This window comes from Poecilia formosa, unplaced genomic scaffold (genome assembly GCF_000485575.1).
Source record: "Poecilia formosa unplaced genomic scaffold, Poecilia_formosa-5.1.2 Scaffold32, whole genome shotgun sequence".
Taxonomy (NCBI): domain Eukaryota; kingdom Metazoa; phylum Chordata; class Actinopteri; order Cyprinodontiformes; family Poeciliidae; genus Poecilia; species Poecilia formosa.
In genome coordinates, this window is record NW_006799971.1 from 347,900 (window position 1) to 370,722 (window position 22,823).

Sequence of the window (22,823 nt, forward strand, 5' to 3'; positions counted from 1 at the left end):
CTCCAAAGTTCCTGGAACAATGTCCTTTAAACCGATGAGATAAAACCACAGCATTTTGGTCTCTTACGTCAGCTCCATGATTTTTTTCCCTCTGCAGAAGAGAGGACGAGTTTTTGTTTAGATTTGAAGTTTTTATTTTGGTTCTGCTTTGCTGCATCTGGGATGGAAAAACTTGGATCTGTTCGAGGCAGACTGACGTCCAAAGACTACCAAGATGTCCTGGAGTTAAAAATAGTTCTATTTCCCACTGTCAGAAAGCTCAGCCTCAGTGGCAGGTCAAGGGTCAATCAAAAGAATAATGACCAGGAATGTGGAACTAAAAAAACCCTAAACCCTAAACTAAAAAAGAATGAAGAATGTATTAAAGTGATCCTGGATGAGATCTGAGAAGAGCAGCATGCAGACGCCTCACTTCTAACCTGAGACAGGTAAGGATGAGAAGATCAGACTCCCGCTTGGCACGTTATGATCCTGAATGTGCTGCCTGATGGCGGGCACCATCTTCACTGTTATGAAATTTTATTTTGTTGTTGATTAATTAAATAACATGTTGAGCTAAATCAATAATTAAAAGGAGTTTTTAGTCTGTGGAAATAAATAATGAGGAATTTTATTCGACTCGTCAGTTTCTTACGACAGCGTATTAAGGTCTTTGTTTCTGCTAAAAAGTATTTTTATAAAAAATAATGGGAAATTTCTGAGTTTCAAAAGTTGAAAATTTTCCACTTTGTGAGTTTTTCTGAGATTTTTGGTGGAATTACTGCAACTTTTTAAATTATTATTATCATTATTATTATTATTATTATTACTGTCTCCAATGGCTGTTGAAAATGATTTGTGATCTGTGAGCACCTCTCGGGCTTGGGAAGCACCAGGCCTCGGATCTGGCCCTGCATGGCGTCCTGGATGTTGCCGGAGGAGTACAGGCCGATGGGAGTGTTGTAGGACGTGCTGACCACCTGCCGCTTGTCGTCGATGTTTGCTGCTGCCACAAATGGCTGAGCTTTCCGGTTGTGAGCAGTACCGATTGGCTTGTATTCCTGCAGGAAGGAAAACTGTTTAAAGCCGAACTTTTCCTTTTGTTGCACTGAAATAATATTTCTCACACACCTGCTGTTCTGATTGCAGGTTGAGTTTAAACGGATGAGCTCTTCCATCCTCCACCACCCGCGGGGACCACAGCCTTGATTCGTTCCTGGTAATTACACACAGATCTCCTTAGAGTACACGTGTTTTAAATAGGCAATATTATCTATTTTCCAGGCACATATGCCATTTATAGCATAATTAAGTAACTATGCTACATACTAGTCTATATTAGGAGCTGAGTGGGAGGAGCTGTGTCTTGAAGGCGGAGCTTGGTCCACCCAGGGGTTTTGCACAGCTGAATGGTTGCCATGGAGATTAAAAGATTTCTCAAACATGTATGAAAGAATAGAAGCAACTTTCCAGGCATGTTTTTGACGAGTTTTAATAAACTGTCAGAGCCCAACGTCTTTGAACCTTTGAAACACACTTTAAACACATTCTATTGGGAGCTGAACATTTTTACACTTTAATGAAGAAATGTAGAAGACATTACCACAAACTATAAATAAATCCTTATGGAACATGGAACTTTTGCTGCAGCAACAGCTGACAAATCCATTACATCAAATTTAACTAAGAGAGTTTCAGCATATACACTGATGTACAGATATAACTACTGGATGCAGGTAACATCCTGGACAGATTCCTAGTTAACAATATTTCCAGACTCAGTTCAGTTTATTTTTATGGCCTCATCAACAAAAGTCATTCTTGGGGCTCAATACAAAGTCAGTAAAGACAAACTGTTAGTGTGTGTGTGCATGTGTATGTGTGTGTTCATGGTCCTCACCTCTCCACAGTGAGGCAGAGCTGGTTGAAACACTCCTTGATTTTGCTCTGGGCCTCACAGTGCAGCATGTCTGCAGCCGGGGCCCCCTCGATGGCCAGGATGATGTCCCCAGCACATAAGTTGGCCCCGGATGCTTTACTGCCGGGAGTGATCTGGATGTGAAGAAGAAGAAGACAAACAGGTAGAATTTATATTTCACCTTATTTTTCATTCATTGTGTCCAATCTAGATGTTGAGCAAACAGCATGGTGGGACCGGCTGCCTTCCAGTGTCAGAAGAAAATTTGCTCTACAATAGTGCAGATGTTCTGTTATATCATTGGTTAAATGAATTAATTCAACCAGGAAGATTGTTTCTGATAGGAAATCAGATTCAAAAATAAACATAACAATGTAAAAGAAGTTTCCATTTGGACAAGAAATCTGCTGTTGTTAATGTTTTACATCAAAAGTGTCAGGTCAAAGGTTATAACTCTTCTAAATAATCAGTTGAAAAATTATTTACTGGATCAAACATTACATTACAGAATCAAACCCTATTTATAGTCGTGGAACAACCTTTTGTACATTAGTTTGGCTATTTTGAGGATTTATCTTTAGTGATGACCTCATTACTATCATGCTAACCTTTAGCTCTGTAGAAGATGACGTCAGGTCTCTGAAACATTAATATTACTTCTAGCAGAAGAAACATGTTTATAAGATTCATATATTACTTTCAGTCTTAGTCTCCTATGTTGTGTGTGAGTATGAGTGTCTGGTCTGGCTTATTTATGTATTTATTTACTTATTTCTATTATTTATAAGAATCTCACAATCAAAATAAAATAATCAAGCATCACTTCAGCATATAGAGCAGATATTATGATTTTGTAAAGAGCCAGGATGAATCCTGGCTCTTTGCTGTTAGATCAGCAGAATTAATACTTAATAAATAAACATTTCTTTCTAACTATTCTGCAGAACAAGGCATTCAAGTGATTCAGGAAATGCAGACCTAACAATAAATACAGTTATTTACTGTAGATTATTAAGTCAGTGGTTTTAGAGAACTAACAATAAATCCTTAAAACCTCTATTTATATTACTATACTTTGTCTTATCTGCAGTGTGTATTCTAAGGAAGCAGAACTTTTAAACCTAATCTTCATCTTCTGATTATTTAGTTTATCCATTTCAATCAATATCAATAAAACCCAACAAGAACAAATAATCTAGTCTATTTGAAGCTTCAACTGCAAACAAAAACACAGAATCCACGACATTCAGAAAAGTGGTGACTGTCACAAGTTGGAGGGGTCATGAGAAAACTGTGACCTCTGAACGTTTTCAGTCTGATTGAGGAAAGCAGAAGGAGTTCCTGGGAGCAAAATCAGAATTTCTTTTTGCTTTGTGTCTTATTCGTATCAGAGGTTTTAATGTTGTACACACCCTCCCTCTCTCCCCGTCCCCCCAAAAAAGTTTATCTGCATAAATATGACAGGAAGTTTTAGGAGGATGATGGCTCTGCATGTTTTCAATAACTTTATGTGAACAAATTTATTCATGTGTAATTCTAATTGCATTTATTATTTAATGGAAACACTGCAATTGCAAAATTGTGTTGTATTTTCTCCAACATTAGAGGAATACAGACAAAGTTTTGTGCATATTTGTAATGGAAACACAGCTCCTGTTAAACATGGTGGTGGTGGCAGCATTATGCTGTGAGGAGAGACAGAGCATCTGGTCAGTGTGGACAGAGTTAGATATAGAACCATCCTGGACAAAAATGGGATAGAGATAAAAAAAAACAAAAATAAAAAAAAAACAGGATTTTGAGCGAAGCGCATTCAAATATGAGAGTGGCCTAGTCAAAGTAAAAGCCTAAATCCAATCAGAAGCAAACATTTTCGAATTGAGGTTCAGAAACATTCATATAAAAATTTTCCTTCAAATTCATCTTTTCTTTACTGCCATGTTTTGATCTGTCACAGAAAACCTGATGAAAACTTTATGGACTGAAATCTGATACCTTCCTGCTGTAAACAGGATGACATAGAGAGGAGGTGAAATGAAAACACCTTTCAGGTTCATCTTTTGAAGTGAAGGTTATGATCATTTTTGTCTTGTCTCATAATCCCAGACGCTTTCAGAACACATCAGAACCTCCCGGTCCATGTTGGGTTCTGATCTCAGTGGCGCTCCTGTTCCTGTCAGCTGTTGTGATTTTGTTTTGAGGCAGGAATGTTGTTGTTTTGCTTCCTGTTCATGTTTACGTTTTTTTTTTGTTTTTTTTTTGTTTCCACATACGCTGTTCAAAGACATTCGTTTTAGGTTAATAGTATATTCTACCTTGTGCTCACAGTGAGTACTGGGCTGATTTTGTTTCCATATTGCAGCAGCAAAGAACTTTTTTTGAGCGGTTTGTATGTCCATCCTCCTGATTATGTTGTTCTTCATACATATTGTTCTTCATAAATTCTTTCAAGATGGTGGAGAGACCTTTTGTCTGTTCTTCATCAGTTTCATGTCATCACTTTTCCCTGTTGTTGATGGCTGGGGCTCCTGGTTCCCCTCTGGGAGAACGCTTTTCTCTCTCCGAGTTTCACCTGGCCTAAATATGTCTCCAAAATACAAAAACCAGACTCCACCACAGAGCCCAACTATTCAGACAAATAACAGCAAAGACAATTTATTCATGACCTCAATCTGCATTTCAGTTCAGTCAGCAAAGCGGAGGCGTCTCACCAGGTTGCTGCAGAGGCAGCGGCCCAGTTTCTGAACTCCATTGCCCTGCTGGGATTTAACGTGTGGAACCAGAGGAACTCGTAGTCACGGCAACAACAAAAGCATTCGCTGTGACAGCACACAGATGAAATATGTAATCTGATAACCAGGAAGTGATGAAGATGAGAAAGTATTTCCAGAGCAGCATCAAAGAAGATCTGAGCCAAGCGTTCCCACGGATACGACCCGGAGAATGACCCCGTTCTCTGTCGTAATGCGTTGCTGGACGTAGCAAGCTGAGCTACACTCAACTAAGACTTGGTCATCTGACTATAAATAACGGTGGATGAAAGTGCAGAGAGGATCTGTTGAAGGCCTGCTGTCAGACCCCTCCACTGATTTAGTACCTGCAAACTTTATTCCTGTTCAGATATGATCTTTATAGATTTTTTTTTTTCATTTCATTACAGCTTGGTTTTGTGAAACGTCTTTTTAATAAAAGCACAACCCAGCTGGCGTGTTTTCATTTTGTGATAGTGACTTTTTCCTGGGTTTTCTGGGTTCAGTCGTCCAGATTTAGATTTTCACTTTTATAAAGTTAGAAAAGAAACAAATAAACAAATCCATCAGGACCAATTGCTCCTCGTGGGGACCGGAGCCTGGTCCCCACGAGGGGAAACCCTGTTTTTGGGTCAGGGGTCAGAGTTAGGGCTAAGGTATGAATTGAGTTTTGGTTAGGGTTAGGTAATGTGATGGTTAGGGTTAGGAAAAGGGTAAAGGCTTTAGGCTGTAGAAATGAATGGAAATCAATGGAAAGTCCCCACAAAGATAGCCAGACAAACATGTGTGTGTGTGTGTAGGTGTGTGCGTGGGTTACAGGGATGGAGTGAGTTATAACATACCAAGGTTTTTTTTAAACACTGCTAAAATACAGGATGTGAATCCAGACTTTACACTGCTTGTGGCTGTTCATTCACTACTCCAAACACCCCCAACAAACACACATCATGGGCTAAAAATACACAGATGGACAGTCGCTACAAAGATTTGTTGCCGTTTGGCTATCATCAGTTTGTGTTCACATCTGAACAATTCAAATGTTAAAATTCAAACATGAAAACATTTTTTTTAATTAAACCTGTTTATTTTCAGTCATAGTTCCTAATGTAGATTAGCCTACTAATTTAACTCCTTTTATTTTTAATTCATTGATTTATCTGTTCTGATTAAAATGAATCATTTACTTCTTCACTTCATTATTTCATTGTTATACAGATAATATCCAGAGTAGATGTCATAATTCGTCTGTGTGTTCAAATCAAGCCGTGACTCTTAGAGCTGCAGTGGATTAAAATGTAGAACAGGTCAGAAAATCCAACCAGCAGAAAAAAGTATTTCAGCAAAGAGCTGTATGTTTTTTTTTTACCTTTTAAATGTATGCCTTTTGAAAATATTCTAAGTTAAACTAATTCTTCTCAAGAAGGAACGTTAAAGTTCATGCAGTAAAGTTAAAAGCACAGTTTTACAAATAATAACTCCATTATCACTATTCGAGTTACTGATGTGTGACATGAGCTTCCCAGAACTGCCAGCAACTTTTTCTCTGAGACACATTTCAAATGTTCCTGTTTCCCTCCACTGTCGGCCCTCTCATCCACACATTCTCATAGTTGGAGAAAGTTATCCAGCGTTTGTTGTGAATGTGATCTGTGTGTGTTTGCACGTGTCTGTGTGTGTGTATGTTCTGATGTTGCAGTTAGCTAGGGTAAAAAAAAAGATCCTTGTCGTCTTGTGTTTACTTTCCACCAGCAACTGGGAGGCCCTCAGAGCAGGATGTTCCTGACCAAACATGGCAGCAAGGGGAGCTGGAGAGTTCGCTGCAGGAAGAATCCCTTCGCTTCACGACTTTTAATTATCCGCTTTCAGATTCGATGAGATGTTTCGGTTCTAACGTGTCGTCTGACCTCCGTGCTTTCCCCTCTCCTCTGTCGTTTCTTAACCATCTCATTCCTCTCTCTTCACTGCTCTCACACACAGCCCACTGTCCACTGACACAACAGGTGTGAGGTCACTGGGTCCAGTCAGCCATAGAACTACCCTTTTATTTAGTTCCTGAGGTCTTTCCCTAAATATAGAAGAACACTAACCCGGCAGAGACTGGGATTACTCATCTCTTCTCATGTTAGCCTCTGTAACTCTGGGGAATTAGCCTCGCAAATTAATCCAAACACAAGAGGAGACGATGCTGCTCTGATTCAGACGGTTTGCCTGTGTGGTCCGTAGATATGGAAAAATGTTGAATATGCCGTTGAAGATTGTCTCGTTTTTCCTCTTAGGTTTTTCCTTTAGTTTCATTCTAGAAGATGAAGTATTTATTAGCTTTTTAAAAAATGTTTTTGGAACTTGTTAGAAGTTCTGCGTCTTGTTAAATCTGTTGTAAAATTTACAGCATTTCAGAGAAAAGATCATGGAGACATTCAAACACGGTGGTAGCAGTGTGATGGTCTGGGCTGCTCTGCTGCTTCAGGACCTGCATGACTCACTAGTCGTGTTTCCAGTGACTGTAAATTTGAGCAAATTGGAATTACAAAAATACATTTGCTTAATGGAAACAGGCCAAAGTTTTTCACTAAAATGTTTTTTTGCGCTACGATGAGGCAGTTTTTCAGATGAATCCAAATTAGTATATTTCTCTAAGCTGCAATGGAAACACTTCTTTTGACATCACACAAAGCATATGATCAGAAGAATGTTTCTGAAAGACTTATCGGGTGAACAAACTTATCCACACGTAACTTTAATTATGTTTCTTATTTAATGGAAACACTGAAGTTGCTTAATCAACAAAGTCTTGTGCACACTTGTAATGGAAGCTCAGCTGCTGTATTTGATAAGACCACACATTCTGTTGTCCACCAAATAAATCCTAAAGGAGAAATCCTAAACATTTCTTTTTTACCTTAAGCAAACCTCAAGAACACCAGGAAGTCCACCTCTCTTGGATGGGTCTAGTCAAAGTCTGGATTTAGATGCAGTTGAAATAATTCGATCAGGACTTTATAAGAGCCATGGATGCTTGAAAACCTTCTGATGTGACTGAATGGATCTGAAGAGTCAACATTCCTCCTCAGTGATGTAAACGACTCGTGTCCCGTTGCTGATGGCAGCTGCCACAGAGACGGACGGCATCAGCAGTTAACAGGTTTTAGAGGGCAATTATTTTTTAACACAGGATTGTTTTTTCAGTAATAAATAGTTACACAAATTAAAAACTGCTTTTTCCCATTTACTTTGGTTTTATTTATCTTATTTGAAAATCCGATTGGTGAGTTGAAACATTAAGAAAAGCAAAACAGTGGAAATCTTTTTCAAAGTTACAGTTTTCCATAAAGAAGATTTATTTTCTAATTTGTCAAAGAATTTCCATTTAAGATGATGGTAAGCTGTTCAGTAGTGTTGACATACTGCACAGTGTTGGTATAACTAACGTAACAAAACATCTACAAACATTAAAATTTCTGCCCTTCCTCAGTTTCCAGCATTACCAGGAATGCTGCATGTTGACAACTCAGCATTTTCCTGTTTTCCATCAGGCTTTCATTGCGTCTAAAGATCAGAGTTTATTTCCACAAATATCTTCCACACTTTTAAAGAGACCCTGACATGCGGACGGGCCAGGCGGTGATGTCAGCCACTATTTGTATCTAAACCACATGCATCCACTGTGGCACAGGTGCAAGCTGCAAGCCACTCAGGAATGTTTCTGGAACGAATCGTCTCGGAAAGAGAATGCTGACAGTAAACCAACCTGGGATCCCTCTGGAGCGACCCCCGACCCCCACCCATGCCCCGCCCTGCCCTGGGCCCCCCAAGGAGGAAACACAGGTTTAGATTGACAATGTCTTTGATCTGATGTTTACCACCTAACATGAACATTCTGACCACATCCCATCACTCACCCTGGAGATGGTCAGCGGCTGGTTGAAGTCCTTTCCTCCTGTCAGCCGAAACCCCCAGGGAGGGGGTCCATCCAGGACGACGTTGAGTGGCATGGCCCTTTAAAATCTGCCAGCTGTTGGGACAACAGCACGCTGCTGCGGTCACGCTTCCAGAGCGGAGACGTTTCAAAGTGATGGAGATTATGAACCATGCTGAGGGGAGACTCAGAGGGAGGGGAGTGGACACTGTGAGCCCACCCCCACAGTGAGGTCACCGGTCAGATTTTAGGAACACAGTCTTAGTCTGCAACAAGTCAGGCTCGCCTAGGGACTTTAATTCTCCTTTTGTTTTTGCAGCCTCTCCACTCCCAACAGAAGCCAGAGTTTTACCTCACTAAAGACAGTTTTACCTCACTAAAGACAGTTTTACCTCACTAAAGACAGTTGTCTGATTATTTATGGTTCTGAACCCAGTCTCTTCCCCTTCAGGGTGACTTGTAAACAGTGCAGACGTATCCCAGCCTCGATCAGAAGCCGCCGGCTGCCAGCGTTTTCATCCACAGATGCTGGAGGTCTGGCAGGCCCGCTGCTGCTCTGAAGGCTCCGGCTGCTCCGGTCCTTATTTGGTTCTGAAGGCGAAGCTCTCTGAGGTCCTGGAGGCCTCTCAGGAACATTCCACTCACTTTGGATCTGGATGGGCCTGAAGCCTCTCAGCCTCGTTAATAACAAACCAGTTTTATGTGGGTTGTCACTAACAGCTGTTTTCATTTCTTTTTTTTTTTTTGTCTTTTATCAGATTATGTTTTTTATGTTGACTCAAGTTTTCAAAAAATGCCTCCTGCAGTATACAATAACCCGTACTAGAACCATCTTCCATGAATTTGTTTATGTTTTTATCATTACTAAAACTCCTAATGTTTTTGTGCATAAAGTTTTCCTGTAAACAAACAATAATCCACCTCAGATCTGCAGACGTGTCCATGTGAAAGAAACAACGTGACATTTCTAAAGAATGCAGCATCTGCACAAAGATCTGAACATATTTTCAAAATATTTTTGGTGCTAATTGCTTTATTTATTTGAATTCTTTGGATGAGAATATTAATAAAAGTCACAGAGTGGAAGAATCTAACCTCCCTGTCTTGCTCCTTCACCACACCATAACACACTTATTCAAGTTTCAAAACTTTGCTGAAATTTGTTTACTGCATGTTGAGACGCCTCACAGTTCACACAGACTGCAAGAGAGCAAGACAGGCAGATAACAGGAAGGCTGACCTGAGGATGGCAGAGCTGCAGTTTGATCTTTCTGAGCTTTTCAAAGGTTTACTCTGGAAGGTCCTGGATTTGGAAACGTTGCCAGCAATTTGAGAATGTCAAAGTTAAAATAAGGATCTAGACTCTACAGGGAATACACATGGATATTAATGTTTAAACACCAATATGAACAGGATGGAAACGTCCAGCAGTCATGTTCAGTGAAATAATGGGACAGTTTCTGTGTCCAACAGACAAAACTAAAATATTATTGTTGGGTCATAAAGACTGTTGTTATATTTGGAGGAAAAAAAGAAAAGCTCACAAGCCTGATAACATCCTAACTGTGAACTATGGAGATGGCAGCATCATGATGCAGCATCATGATGCATCTGTGTTTTACATTGGAGGGACTGGTGTAATTCATGAAATAGATTCACGAGGAATAAAATGATGTGGGAACAGAAGCAACACTTCAGACATTAGTCAGGAAGTTAAACGGAGGTATTATGCAAAATAAAAGTTTGGGAGCTTTACATTGTCTTATAAAGTTAATACCTCACCAAAATCATACCTGGAGAGTTGATTTGATTCTTTCATGCATATTTGAGAAATCCTTGAATCTCCCATGGCAACCATTAAGGACTGGAAGAAAAGCTTGGCCTCACCAGTCAATCTGCCACCTCACAGACCAGCCCTCCCTGCAGCGCCCCCACTCAGCTCCTCCAGGTAGGAGTAACTAGAAAAACACCTGGTGGAACTGCTCTTCTGCACTACGTCTCAGTAAAACAGTCATAAGAAAGGTTAATGGAGATACATTGTTGTCATGACGAACTGAAGGGGGCGTGTCCAAAAGAGCGGGAGACAGAGGCCCAATTTCAAGGCGTTAAAATGCGAAGTCAAAAATTTCACATTCACATTTCAAATCACATTTGACACATTTTTACAACTGAAGGTAACATGGTTACCTGATTGTGCTACAGAATGGCATTATGTTCCTTGAAAATAGATAGTACTGCCTCTGCAGCATTTGCACAGATGAAAAATGACTGTAGGCATACTCATAACCTTTAACCCAAGTCAAGCATTTTATGGAAATAAAACTTCTGAATTTAGAAGATTAAAACTATTTTGATAGTTAACTACCTGAAAATGAGAAATTTTGTCTTACGGCAGTTATGGGTTGTTGTGTATTGTTTTTTGTCCATGATATATCTGCTTTAAATTGTACCATGTACATTATATATAAAATAAAGGATCTGGATCTTAGATGTGACATAGATAAGGAAACGTCCTGATGACGGGATAACATTCACTCTAAACATCCAGCTTAAAACTAATTATCAGTCAGCTTCTCCAAATGTTTCATCAATATAGTTTTTCCTGATCGTTATAAAAAGATCAGATCAATACTGAAAATAACTCAAACTCAAATTAGGCCTTGAAAAATGTTTTATTCATTTGGGGTTAAATATCACTAGCCAGCTTAATCTCCATGTCTAAAAGACCAAGATACAGCAAGCTACTGTGTGAGGATAACACCAGCTTTTTGATGCAAAGTAACAAAACAAAGGTAATTTGCACCACAGGATTTTAACACATCACCTAGCAACAGTACTAGGCTTTTAAAACGTGCTTACCAAAAAAAGCTTCCTCTTTAGTTTACTGGTAAACACAACCTTTAGATATGCAAAACTGTATTAAATTGAGCAAATGTTTATCAGATCATATTTGTGTCTATAAGGACCAGCTTTTATAAATCAGTACTCATTAAATACTCTGCTTTCTTTTCAGTCAGCAAAACAGCAAAAAAGCTGATTTATCAAGCTAACCGGTGAAAATGGTGTCATCTATCATCTGGATTTTATCAGCACTTAAAGCTCAAACGATCATCCAGATGTGCTACAATATTGTAGAAATACTTAAATTAAGCATCATATACAATTTAATATTTTATTACATCTGAAAACACCAGAAATTAATGTGTTTGGAGTGGAAATCTGTTCTGCTCTTATCAAAGGTAAACAGGAGGCCTAAACACTGAAGACTGTATCTTCTCAGCACGCTATCATATTTCTACGTTTTCTACACTACATACGCATAAATTATTTTTTGCATCACAGAAGAGGTTTACATGTACATGGCTATTAAAGTAGGGAGTCATAAATAAGGCAGCAATCCCCACCTTAGCGTAACCTACAGGAACTTGAACATCAAAACCTCCTTGACTCTATTTAAATACATCTGTTTAAAATTGCATTCGATTTGCCTCAGAAGTCAGGTATGTGAACGGCGACATACTGGAGTCGAACACATTCTTGTCAGAAAACAGTTCTTTGCTTATTGTTATAGTGCTAGCTATTAGCAACACAAGCTAATGATTTTCTTGCAGTTGTTTGGGGTCAAACATTAAAGGAACAGGCTAACAAAAGCCAGTCGTGCATGTTGACTCATTTTGAGTTTGTTCACCCTCGACTGCTGATCAGTCAGACATCATGCAATATAGCTAACTGCTAACAGGTTGCAGGAATAAAAGTTACAGTTGTTACAGCTGAATGAACACCAAAAACTAGACATTCTCAGTCTCAGTGACATGTTTGAAGATCATAAACATTAAACTGTAATGTCAGGTATGCTTGCAGTTTATTCAGGAAGCCTTACATTGCCTGTTGACAATAAAAAGGTTGAACTAGTTACAACCAAGTGGCTGTTTGGTCATTTTGAACTGGATTCAGAATAATTGGCAGCTTTTTGAAAATCTCAGAATTAAGGTTCAGGTGCGTATTCTATTACTGTTTGTAGCTGGAAGAACTGTTGGTTACTAATTGAAGATGCTAACTACAGCTTAAAAACAGTCACCAAATCATGTTGTCACAGTTTCCGATGTCTGTGACAGCAAGAACGCCATCACAAGAAATACATTTATAATGAATAATTCATTTGTTCATGACAGTTTTTACAGTACTGTTGTGCTTCTGGTTTAAAGCAGGACTTCTAATCTAAAGCCAATCCAACGTAGAGCTCAGATCCAGTTTAAACTGCTGATCTACCACCAAAAATGTCTCTGAACTAAAAATAGCCATCAGTCTGCATTTGTTTTCTTTGACTGTGTGTGTATTAATCTATTGGTTGAATCACTAATTCAAATACCAAAAAGACGAACAAGTCAGTCTAAAAAATATGCTATGACATTGGGAATCAAAGATAAAGGACATTGTCCACCAATAAGTCAATGTCACAAGCCCTTAATGTTTTAGAAATTCTTATATTATTCAGATGCTGGAATAAGGAACAAATCTGGATATTTTTCCATATTTAATATGCGCAGTTTTGTTTCCAGATTTATTCAGATTTTTAAAAATCCTTGAACCCTTTTAATGAGGCACAAACTATTGCAAGAAAACTTTTTATTCCAGCAACTTTGACTATGTTTTATAAACCTGACTTGAAAACCATGAGAATTTTGACCACAGTTGACGATCTATTCAATTTCCCGACTCCGACTTTAGGGAAATTCTGACTTCTGAGTACAAATCGAACGAACCACACACGTCACACCTACAGATGAAAGGCAAAGAAATGAGAAAAAAAGAGAAGGAACCAAATGTGATGGTGGGTGAAAAACAGCTGAGTTTATAAAGCATGTGGATGCTGGCTGGAGTGCAGCTCTCATACAAAAGGCTTACAAAAAACACAACAAACAAACACAAAGTGTTCTCACACCCGCTGGCGAAGTGAATGGGGAGGAGTGATGTGAAGGACGACGATGAATAACATATCTTAAGGTGCTTTAACAATGGTTTTTGTTGTCAGTGTCCATCTGTTGTGAAATGATAAATGAGGAATAAGAAAAACGACAAAAACAAACAAGTGGTGTTCACTTCACGTGACAGCTTAGCTAAGATAGAAAATGGCAAATATTCCATATAATATGCACACATGAACAGTGATACTACTACTCACTCTGACAGCAACACATACGTGATCTCATCCTGCATCTTCAAATAAAATCCATATTAGAAATGTGATAATTCATTGTATTCCACCCAGCATCAACAATCCAACTGCACAATGGTCCTTGAAAATGAAAGAACCATGCTTTAAACATCAGATGTTAAAAAATGTCTTCTACAAAAAAAAGAAAACAATATCACGTTCATCATCTCATAGCACAATCTGATCAACAGTTCGTCTTCTAATAAATACCTAAAAAGGTAAACAACCTTCCTGCCAACATTTTCCAGACGACTGCCTCCTGAAGTGCTGCAGTCTGAGGAGCCGCTGTCATAAATCTGAAGGGGGAAAATGAAAGGAAGCACACAAGCTTGTGTGGAGATAAAGTTAAAGTGCATCAACGCTATGGTGGAAAATGTTCAAAACAAAAACCAACAACTTGAAAATCTTTTGTGATTTATGCTGGGAGCCTCGGCGGTAAACTAAACCCCTACATACTGATACTGTGGTATTTGCACAGCCTATAGTAAATGTGAAATGTTTGTTAAAATCCCCAAAATACAAGTCTAACACAATACTGCTTTCTTAACACTTTCTGCACTTCATTTTCTCAGGGATTCCAGTAAGTGAACATGGAAATAAACTGCTGAAGTGTTGAACATTTCAGTAACTACGGAGCTGATCCTGGTACTCTGACTGCCCTTAAAACGGCTCAAATAGAGAGGAAAGTGTTTCTGCGGTCTTTTGATATCCTTCCTCCCATCGTCAAACATTAAAGGAGCACATATTTTGAGTGTCCATAATAGAAAAATAAGGGTAAAAAGAGAAGATTAAAAAAACAGCATTATCTTGTAGAAGTCTTTCATTAAAGATGGCTAGTTGAAGCTAAGATTCTGTCTGCAAAGTCTGCTGCAGCCTCAGGTCTCTGCTGACATCCTGTGGCGGGGCTGTGCTGCTGACGGCCATGAACGTGTCACAGAAGGGGGCGGGGCCACAGTGGAGTCTGGAATCATCATTATAGCTGCTTCACGTAGTTTCCTGGGAAGGTTCCGAAGAGCTTGCTCCTTCGAGACGTCCCTTTATAAACAAAACAACCAAAGGAGGCGGTCAGATCGAAACCAGTGGCTGCAGCAGGAGCAGGAGGGACATCATACACTAACATATCTCCTCATATGACACTTTTCTATCAGCTAAGCATAAGTGGCGAACGTTAGAAACAGCAGCATCCGAGAAGCAGGGAGGATTTCTGACACGAAGCAAACAGTTTATCAAACAGAAGCAACAAAAGCAACTCGGTGATCAAAGGTGTCATAGAGGTGATATGCTCTGGACATTAATACAGCAACTCCACACCCTACCATCACTTTCTTTTTTAAGCAGAGCATGTAACTGGAAATCTTTTCCCACATTTAGTGCCACAAATATTTTACACAATTTAAAATTATATATAATGTAAATTGTGTGCCAAATATTTTGTTAAACAAATTTTGATTCATTTTTACTTGAGTTCTCAGACCAATATCTGAGGTTTCTGATACAGAGAAACAGTGCTGAACTGACTTAAACACATTTCCTTTTTTCATAAACATACTGAATTACAAATTTATATGATAACTTTGCACCAGTACAGCTCATTTAAATAAACCAATACCTTTGTAACATGATCAAACATGTTACAAAGGTGCTACAACTTTTATTTGTTCAGTCAGTGCAATTAAGAGTAGAACAGCCAATGTGAAATAAATAATAAAGAAACTGAAACTGACAAAAGCAACTGGTTGACTACGTTCACAAACCGTCTTTCAAGTTGTTCAGTAAGTGCAATTAGGAATTGGAAATATAATGTGAAACAAGTAATAAAGCGGTCATGTTTTTGTAGTGTGGGAAGCAGCTGAACAGAGCCCACACAACCACAGGGACATACAAGCACACGCCATGCAGACAGTCTGGGCTGGGGTTTGAATCCAGGACCTCCATGCTACAAAGCAACAGTGCCACCAACTGGCCAATCGATGCACGTGAACCTCTCAGACGCAAGGGGAATATTAGTAGATAATAAAGGTCACATACGCAATAAGGTAAAGTATACATCTGGACAAAACAGACAATGTCCCGACCTTTTTCTTCCACTTTAGTAATTAAATGTATAAAGTTATTTCATATCCTCTGACAGATTTTGCAAATAAAGATGACTGTTACATTGAAAAAATCTACACATATCTAATAATTCCTTCCTGCATTCTTTCATGAATTTTTCTATTGATGAGTTGATCAGTTTGTCTTTCACCTCTGAGATGTTCTGAGAGACTCACTGTGTATTTATCTTCAGGACAAAAGACAAAAGGGGCACACTGGTTGCCATATTCAGAAACCACACCTTTTGTTACCTTTGTTTTTTTTTACAAACTGATGAAACTTCTAAGAACATAGGTGCTGCTGTGAGTTTTGATAGACAACACTGAAACATACCAACAAACCAGCCGTCGTCACATTTCTCCATGACGTCCACGACGTCTCCCTCCTTCAGCTCCAGCTCGTCCTCGTTGCGAGGCATGTAGTTGTACAGAGCCTGGTACCTGTGTTTAAACACTCACGTCAGAAACACAGCACATGATGCATCATGCAGCTCACTGCTATTGATGTGCGTTACTACTGTTTCATTTTTTAGCATATATTACTATTATTCTCTATATTAATCTTAGCTTCCTGTTTAGATGCTACAGAAATTAGCTTAGAAAAATAGCTTGAAGTTCATGTTCACATTTTGTCACTCTGCAGCCACAAACCTTCATTTAGTTTTATTAGGATTTTATGTGAGATTTATTTTTATTTTTAATTAAATTGCGATTAAAAGAAGTTGAAAACCATGTGAAAGTTTTCATTTCACTTCTGCTGTACAATTTGAAAATACTTGGTGTTTGTCTATCACATGAAATCCTAATAAAATAAATTCAAGTCTGTTTCTGTTAAATACTTTTCCAAGGCAACAAGAATTTTAATGGATAGGAGAAATTATTAACTTAAAAATGAGATAATTTTGAATTTATTTACAGTAGTAATAACACCAAGTAGTACTTACGGGTCTCCTCCACCATGGAGTGCATCCTGTACCAACCGCTGAGTTAGAGGGAGAAAGAAAGACACAATTAAATTCAAATATGGTTTTATGTGCATCCTGTGAGTTTTCAGTCATGAAACAAGCATTTTATAACCAGATACTAAAAGTTGCAGTCTTAACATAAACCTTGACGCTGTATTTAACTAAACAGCATAAATATGACAAACTCAGTCTTAATCAGTCATAAATAACGAGGTGATTATGTTGCTTTCCTGCACAGAAACAAGAGCAGTGGGTTTACAGTCCCCCTACCCTTCGACCTCTAACTGGCGACAGATAGGACCTCCTGGACAAGATGGGGCTACGTGGGGGTTTACCGCCAACAACTGGATCCTGCTTAATGGGCAGAAAGACCAGAGGCAACAAACCTATAAGCTCCAACACAGAGGAGGTCAGCAACCTTGACGATGAGCTGAGCAAGCAGGGTGAGACTCTTAACGACATGCTGATGTAAACAAAAACCGGTCTAATCAAAGCCACTTTCACAGACCCACGCAGGAACATTATAGCATTCTTTCTGCTATTTTGGGTTAATACATCAGGCAAGTTAGTATTTACAGCTCGATCGAGGAAAATTGAAAAATTGTAGAGAATCTCGTAATAAAACCAACAGCCCGAAACTCTAACACACTCAATTCAAAGCTGCAGTACATAACTTTGATATATATATATATATATTTTTTTTTTACATATTTGCTGAAACTGTCACTATGTCATGACAGCTTGGTATGAGAATCTGTGAACATAATTGAGTTCCTCTGCCTTTTCCCAGTGCTAACTAGAAACAACCAATCAGAGCCAGGAGGCGGGTCTTAATGCTGTCAATCACAAACTTACTCTCTATTACGCTGCAGCTAGCTGAGCCTGTCGTGAGTGCTAAGTCTAGCTAGCATGGCGACCGATGACAGTGGATAAATGGTTTCTCAGCCATTAACACATTTAGCAGTGAGTACATGAGTATGATAGACAGCACAAAGACCCTCCTCACAGCTCTGACTGGTTGCTTTTTGTCAGAAGCAGTGCACTTCTTCAGACAGTGATTGTATGTCAGAGAGGAGATCAATCTTTTCATACATGTGTCACAACATGGTGACAGTTTTAACAAATATGTAAAAAAAAAGTCTTTAATTTTTTTTATAAAAGTTACATACTACAGCTTTAACTAATAAATTACACAAAAACAAAGATGTAATATTTTTTTTAACATTTTTACCAAATTTGTTGGAGTCCATATCCAACCAAAGAGAAAAATGTGCTTTATTCAAACCAAAAAACTACAGCTAAGCAAAGATTCTGTTAGAAGAGGGATGAGGTTGCTTCATAATCTTCATCTCTACATTCCAGAGTTACCTTCACTTTGGGGGACCTACGGCCTGCGTGCGATACAACGGGGGCAGTGTTGGGGGAGTGGGGACTAGAGAGAGGAGGAGAGGCAGTTTTAGGGGGAGACGGGGCAGGGGGAGGGAAAACTGACTCTGAGACAGGGCAGGACGTAACTGGGCTGGGTGGACAGGGAGAAGTGGAGGTCTGGGAGACAGGAAAAACTGCAGAGGGGTCCGAAAGGTGAGAGGGAGGAGAGGGAACAGACGGGCAGCAGGAGACTGCAGGAGGTCCACAGGTTGTCAGGTGAGGGAGGCATGGGGGGGAGTGAGGAAGGACAGGGGAAAAGGAGGAGTCATGTTGTTGGGATCGGGAAGATGTGGAGGACGCAGGGATTACAGAAGGAGGGAGAGTGGATGCTGGGGGGCATGGGGTGAGGAAGGGAAGGCGGTCAGAGTGAGGTAACTGTGATGAGGAGGAGGAAGAAGAGGTTTCAGCCTACGGGAACAAAAACACAGGTAAAGATACCAGAGCCACCAGAAATCGGCTTTTCAGATTCTTTAATAAACCCCAGAAAGAACATGGAAGGAAGGAAGATGAGCACGTCAGAGTCCCAAATCTGACCAATTAAATGTTGAATTTCTTTGCAAACCTTTTGGTTTTTCTGGTAGCAGCTGTTAATTAAAGGGATCCAATCTGGATTCAATAATGTCTGATGTTTGAAAAATGGACTTAAAACAAACTTTGACTGTGTTTTTTAACCTTTTGATTTTGTGTCTGTTTTTCTATGAGACTCTCGTTCTTTTTGTGACTCTGCCTTCAGGAAGTCATTACAACATGGCTCCTCTGCTAACGATTTAACAACATTGTCATATCCTCATTTGGAAGTTTCTGTGGATGTAGATTTTTTTTCACTTCAATGTTCCTTCCAGGGGCCTAGTGAACCTGCAGACTGCTCACACCATGCTCTACCTGTGGACTTATCCGCTCATTTAACTCTCTAATGTTCTCCTCTTTGTCTGTCATGTCTTCGTCTTCTTCCTCTATGAATAACTCTGTGCAAGTGTGTCCTTGTTCTGACGGTGGCCTGTGAGGAACAAACAGCTCCTCATTTACTGATACTGGCTGCTCTTCAATGAAAACAGAAAGTGGCTTCATGCTTAAAGGTTCATCAAATTGTGGTTTTAGGTGAACAGTGCCAGGTGAGTCACCAGCTGCTGCTGGAGGACTGGGTTGTTGGACATTGTTCTGAAACCATCTGCTCTGAGATTCACCATTCAATTTGGCACATATGAACTCTACTGAAGGCTTTTTTGAAATGTCAGTGTCATCTGCACTGAACTCATCTGGAACCGCTGACAGCAGCTCATCATAAGGGTCTCTAACGTGCAGCTCAATGTCGGGCAGTTTGCCGCTTTCATGCGCAGGAGCAGACGGCTGCTGCTCTGGGAGATGTGAGGGAAATGTTCCTGTCACTGACTTGGTGCAGGTCAAAGGTTGAGGCCTAGTAAAGCTTAAAGCATTGTCTGACTCAGAAACCTGTAGCTGCTTCCCGTTGTGCATCGATAAACAATCCGGTAGCGCGGAGGTGAATGAGGAAGAGACAGGAGGAGGAAGAGGAGGAGGCAGTGGCGGTGAGGGCTGGGAGAGACGAAGAGCAGCTGGGGTGTGACCTAAACCCGCTCTCCTGTCAGAGCAAACAGGACTTCTGGAAGATGGCTGGTGTGAAAAGGAGAAACCTTTATGTGATGCAGCGGCTGAGGCTGAGGTTGGCTCCTGTGCCGTCAGGAGGGGGGCGAGGTCGGTGGGGAGAGGGGGTGGTGTGGGAGGTAAAGGGTCCAGTGTGAGCGAGAGCCACTCGCTGGTGATGGCCTGCAGGTTGAGCGTTCTCACAGAGGGTTGAGGGGAAGGAAGAGATGGAGGGAGGTGACAGAAGGACTCCATGAAGGTAAAAGTGAGAAAGAAAAGGATAGAGGTGAATATTACCAGTAGAAAACATGGCGTCAACTGTTCAGGGAGGAAAAGGACTTAATGGGAGGAAAGAAGCCAGATGTAAACTAGCACACAGTGCCTTGCTAAAGTATTCATACTCTGAGCTTTTTCCCTCATTTTGCTTCAACATGAACATAAATTGAAATGTATTTTCTTGAGATTGCCCATGTCCAGACAAACACAAAGTAGTCAATAACTCTTACATTTAAGTAATATTACACATTTCCACTTTTTAACGAGTAAAAATCTAATAGGCTTTTTATTTATCACAGAGTGGAGAGCGGCTACAGCCTATGTCTTTTAGACTTAGTAAAACCAACATTTCTAACAATTAATCTTTGAGCGCACCAGAGTGTGGACCAGTGGTGTTACTGCACCTGTAGCTCTGACCACGTGTCTCCAGGAAGGTCATACAGGAAGATAAAACTCAGTTTCATGTCACCTCCAACAGGTTTTTTTCAAGGATTTCCTTGATTTTAGCTCCACCCCTATTCCCACCAACATTAGCCACCTTCTCCATCACCTGGCAAGAATGGAACCTTAAGGAAGTGCAGTTTTAACCTTCCGAAAGGTTGTGTGATTTTTAATGTTCTCTAACATTAGAAATCATGTTAGATCATCATTCTTAGAGCTAATTAAGCTCAAAGAAGAGCTTCAATAGACAATTTTTAACTCTGTTTTACTGAGTAGATGACTTATCTAGTCAGAGTATTGTGAAGGATATTGGTTGTACTGGATTTTCCTTCAGGGTAAAAAGAAGAATGATGAAAATAACTTTAAATGAGTAAAAATGTGAAAACTATGTATCATTTTCCTGTGCCACTTTATGTTAGTCTATCACATAAATCTGAAAATAATACACTGAAGTTTGTGTTTAAAACAAAATATGAAAATGTTCAAGGGGTATGAATACTTTTGCAATGCATTGTTTTATGAAAGAACTCAAAATGCTTCAGAAGGAGTAGTGCATCCCTCACGTTCTTACCTTGATGGGGGTGGAGCTTGGTGTCCGGCTGTAGGAATGCGGATCTACATGATGGGCGGAGCTCTTGGATGGAGAGTGCTTGACAATTTCAACATAGGAAACCGGAAAGATGCCTTGCTTGGTTGTTCCCGGAATCTTCCCCTCATACCAGTTCTGGTCCACCTGCCTGACGACTACAACTCTCTCCCCCTGCACAAACGCAACACGTTCAAAACACGACTGTTAATGTAAAACATAACAAAACATGAGTTGTAAAATTTTGCAAATCTCTAATCTGATCATATCACAGCAGAGCAACCTTTCTTAGTGACAGCTCCACGTTAGTGTCAGCGTTGAAGTTATAGCGTGCCACAGCCTCGCCGATCTCCCTGACCTGAGCTGGAGGAGGAGGACGGATAGGCTGATGCTTCTCTGACGACGACATCTTCTATATGAGTGGCAAAATTTGGAGGAGATGTGTGACTGAAGCAATCAAGACAACATGAGAGAGGTGCACACAACAGGTGCAGATTTACCTCAACGTATGCGATGGGGAAGATGCCCACCCGGCCTCTGTGCTCGCCTTCGTACCAGTTGTTATCTATTTGCCTGATGATGTTGACCGGGTCGCCCTTTTTAAATGTCACCTCCCTGTAATACAGATGTCTCAGTGAAGTGTCGCTGCATGCACATCAAATCAAGAGGAAAGACATGAATGGAAAAGGAATTTTTAAAAATTGGTGACTTTTTTTGCACAGCCAGAAATGCATAATGAAGTAAAAATGAGAAGTGAAGACATCAGGTTTATTCGCACATGCATTAAAGAAATGCAAAATATTAATCTGAAGCCATCCAGATGTGGTTAGTTGTGATGACAGTAATCAAACTGGAAATCGGCAGATAATGTAAGCAAGAATCGAGTGAATGAAAAAATGTACTGGAGGAGTATCGTAGGTGGCAGGAAGTGAGGATGCAGCTGAAAACAAAATGAGTCGGCCTCTTTACGCTCACATGCTAAATGTATGATACTTACTTTGCTGTTTGTGCCTTAAAATCATAAATTGCTCTTGCAGGTTGTTTCTGATGGAGGAGAGAGAACAGAATAAGTTGTGTCATCTGTTTATGGGAGACCTGGAAGAGCAGTGAGAGAAAGAGAGGCAACAGCCATCACCAGGTTTAACATGACACCCGTCTGACATCTACAATGTGTGAAAAAGCGTGAGTACTCGTTGAGCTTCTTCACATGTTTTGTCACATCATAGCAAGGAATTTCAATGTTTTCAAATCTGAAAAGTGTGGGCCATATTTTCACTGTGGAATATTTGTGAACCAAGAAGAATACTAAACACCAAGGAATATTGACAGGTTAGGCATAACAGTTTAAAACGGTACACCAAACTTCGAATGCTTCACAGAGAACGGTTCAATCCATCATGTTAAAATGCAAAGAATATTTAGCAACTGCAAACATAGCTAAATGTAGTTGTCTATCTAAATTAAGAGAGTATTAATCAGAAAAGCCAAATGATAACTGGAGGAGCTGCAGAGATCTACAAGACTATACTACTATTAGTCCTGCACTCTGAACACCAGACCTTTCTGGAAGAGCTGAGAGGAAATAGACATATACATTTTCATTTGCAGTTTGTGAAAAGCCAGTAAGGAGACACAGAAAACACGTGAAACAAGCTGT

General features: G+C 39.8%; 2 protein-coding genes across 27 annotated transcripts in view; both read right to left on the reverse strand.

The window, feature by feature from the left end:
* LOC103136374 (PDZ and LIM domain protein 3) overlaps positions 1 to 8,935 on the reverse strand; it is a 13,246-nt gene extending 4,311 nt beyond the window's left edge. The window contains exons 1-4 of the mRNA XM_007549584.2: positions 8,547 to 8,935; positions 1,880 to 2,031; positions 1,111 to 1,195; positions 853 to 1,040 (exon numbers count right to left, since the gene is read on the reverse strand). Coding sequence (XP_007549646.1) covers positions 853 to 1,040; positions 1,111 to 1,195; positions 1,880 to 2,031; positions 8,547 to 8,639 — 518 coding nt within the window. The 5' untranslated portion in view covers positions 8,640 to 8,935. The remainder of the gene's footprint in view (positions 1 to 852; positions 1,041 to 1,110; positions 1,196 to 1,879; positions 2,032 to 8,546) is intronic.
* Positions 8,936 to 11,216: 2,281 nt separating this feature from the next.
* The window catches only part of sorbs2a (sorbin and SH3 domain containing 2a), a 71,348-nt gene continuing 59,741 nt past the window's right edge, over positions 11,217 to 22,823 (reverse strand). For 23 of the 26 annotated variants that reach the window (XM_016670275.1, XM_016670267.1, XM_016670276.1 and 20 more), the window contains 10 exons: positions 22,164 to 22,261; positions 21,667 to 21,781; positions 21,450 to 21,578; positions 21,152 to 21,340; positions 19,147 to 20,112; positions 18,205 to 18,672; positions 17,107 to 17,187; positions 16,816 to 16,853; positions 16,206 to 16,312; positions 11,217 to 14,813 (listed from right to left, as the gene is read on the reverse strand). In XM_016670275.1, the coding sequence (XP_016525761.1) occupies positions 14,752 to 14,813; positions 16,206 to 16,312; positions 16,816 to 16,853; positions 17,107 to 17,187; positions 18,205 to 18,672; positions 19,147 to 20,112; positions 21,152 to 21,340; positions 21,450 to 21,578; positions 21,667 to 21,781; positions 22,164 to 22,261 (2,253 nt within the window). In that variant the 3' untranslated portion in view covers positions 11,217 to 14,751. The remainder of the gene's footprint in view (positions 14,814 to 16,205; positions 16,313 to 16,815; positions 16,854 to 17,106; positions 17,188 to 18,204; positions 18,673 to 19,146; positions 20,113 to 21,151; positions 21,341 to 21,449; positions 21,579 to 21,666; positions 21,782 to 22,163; positions 22,262 to 22,823) is intronic. The other 3 variants (XM_016670277.1, XM_016670286.1, XM_007549591.2) reach the window with 2 other exon arrangements.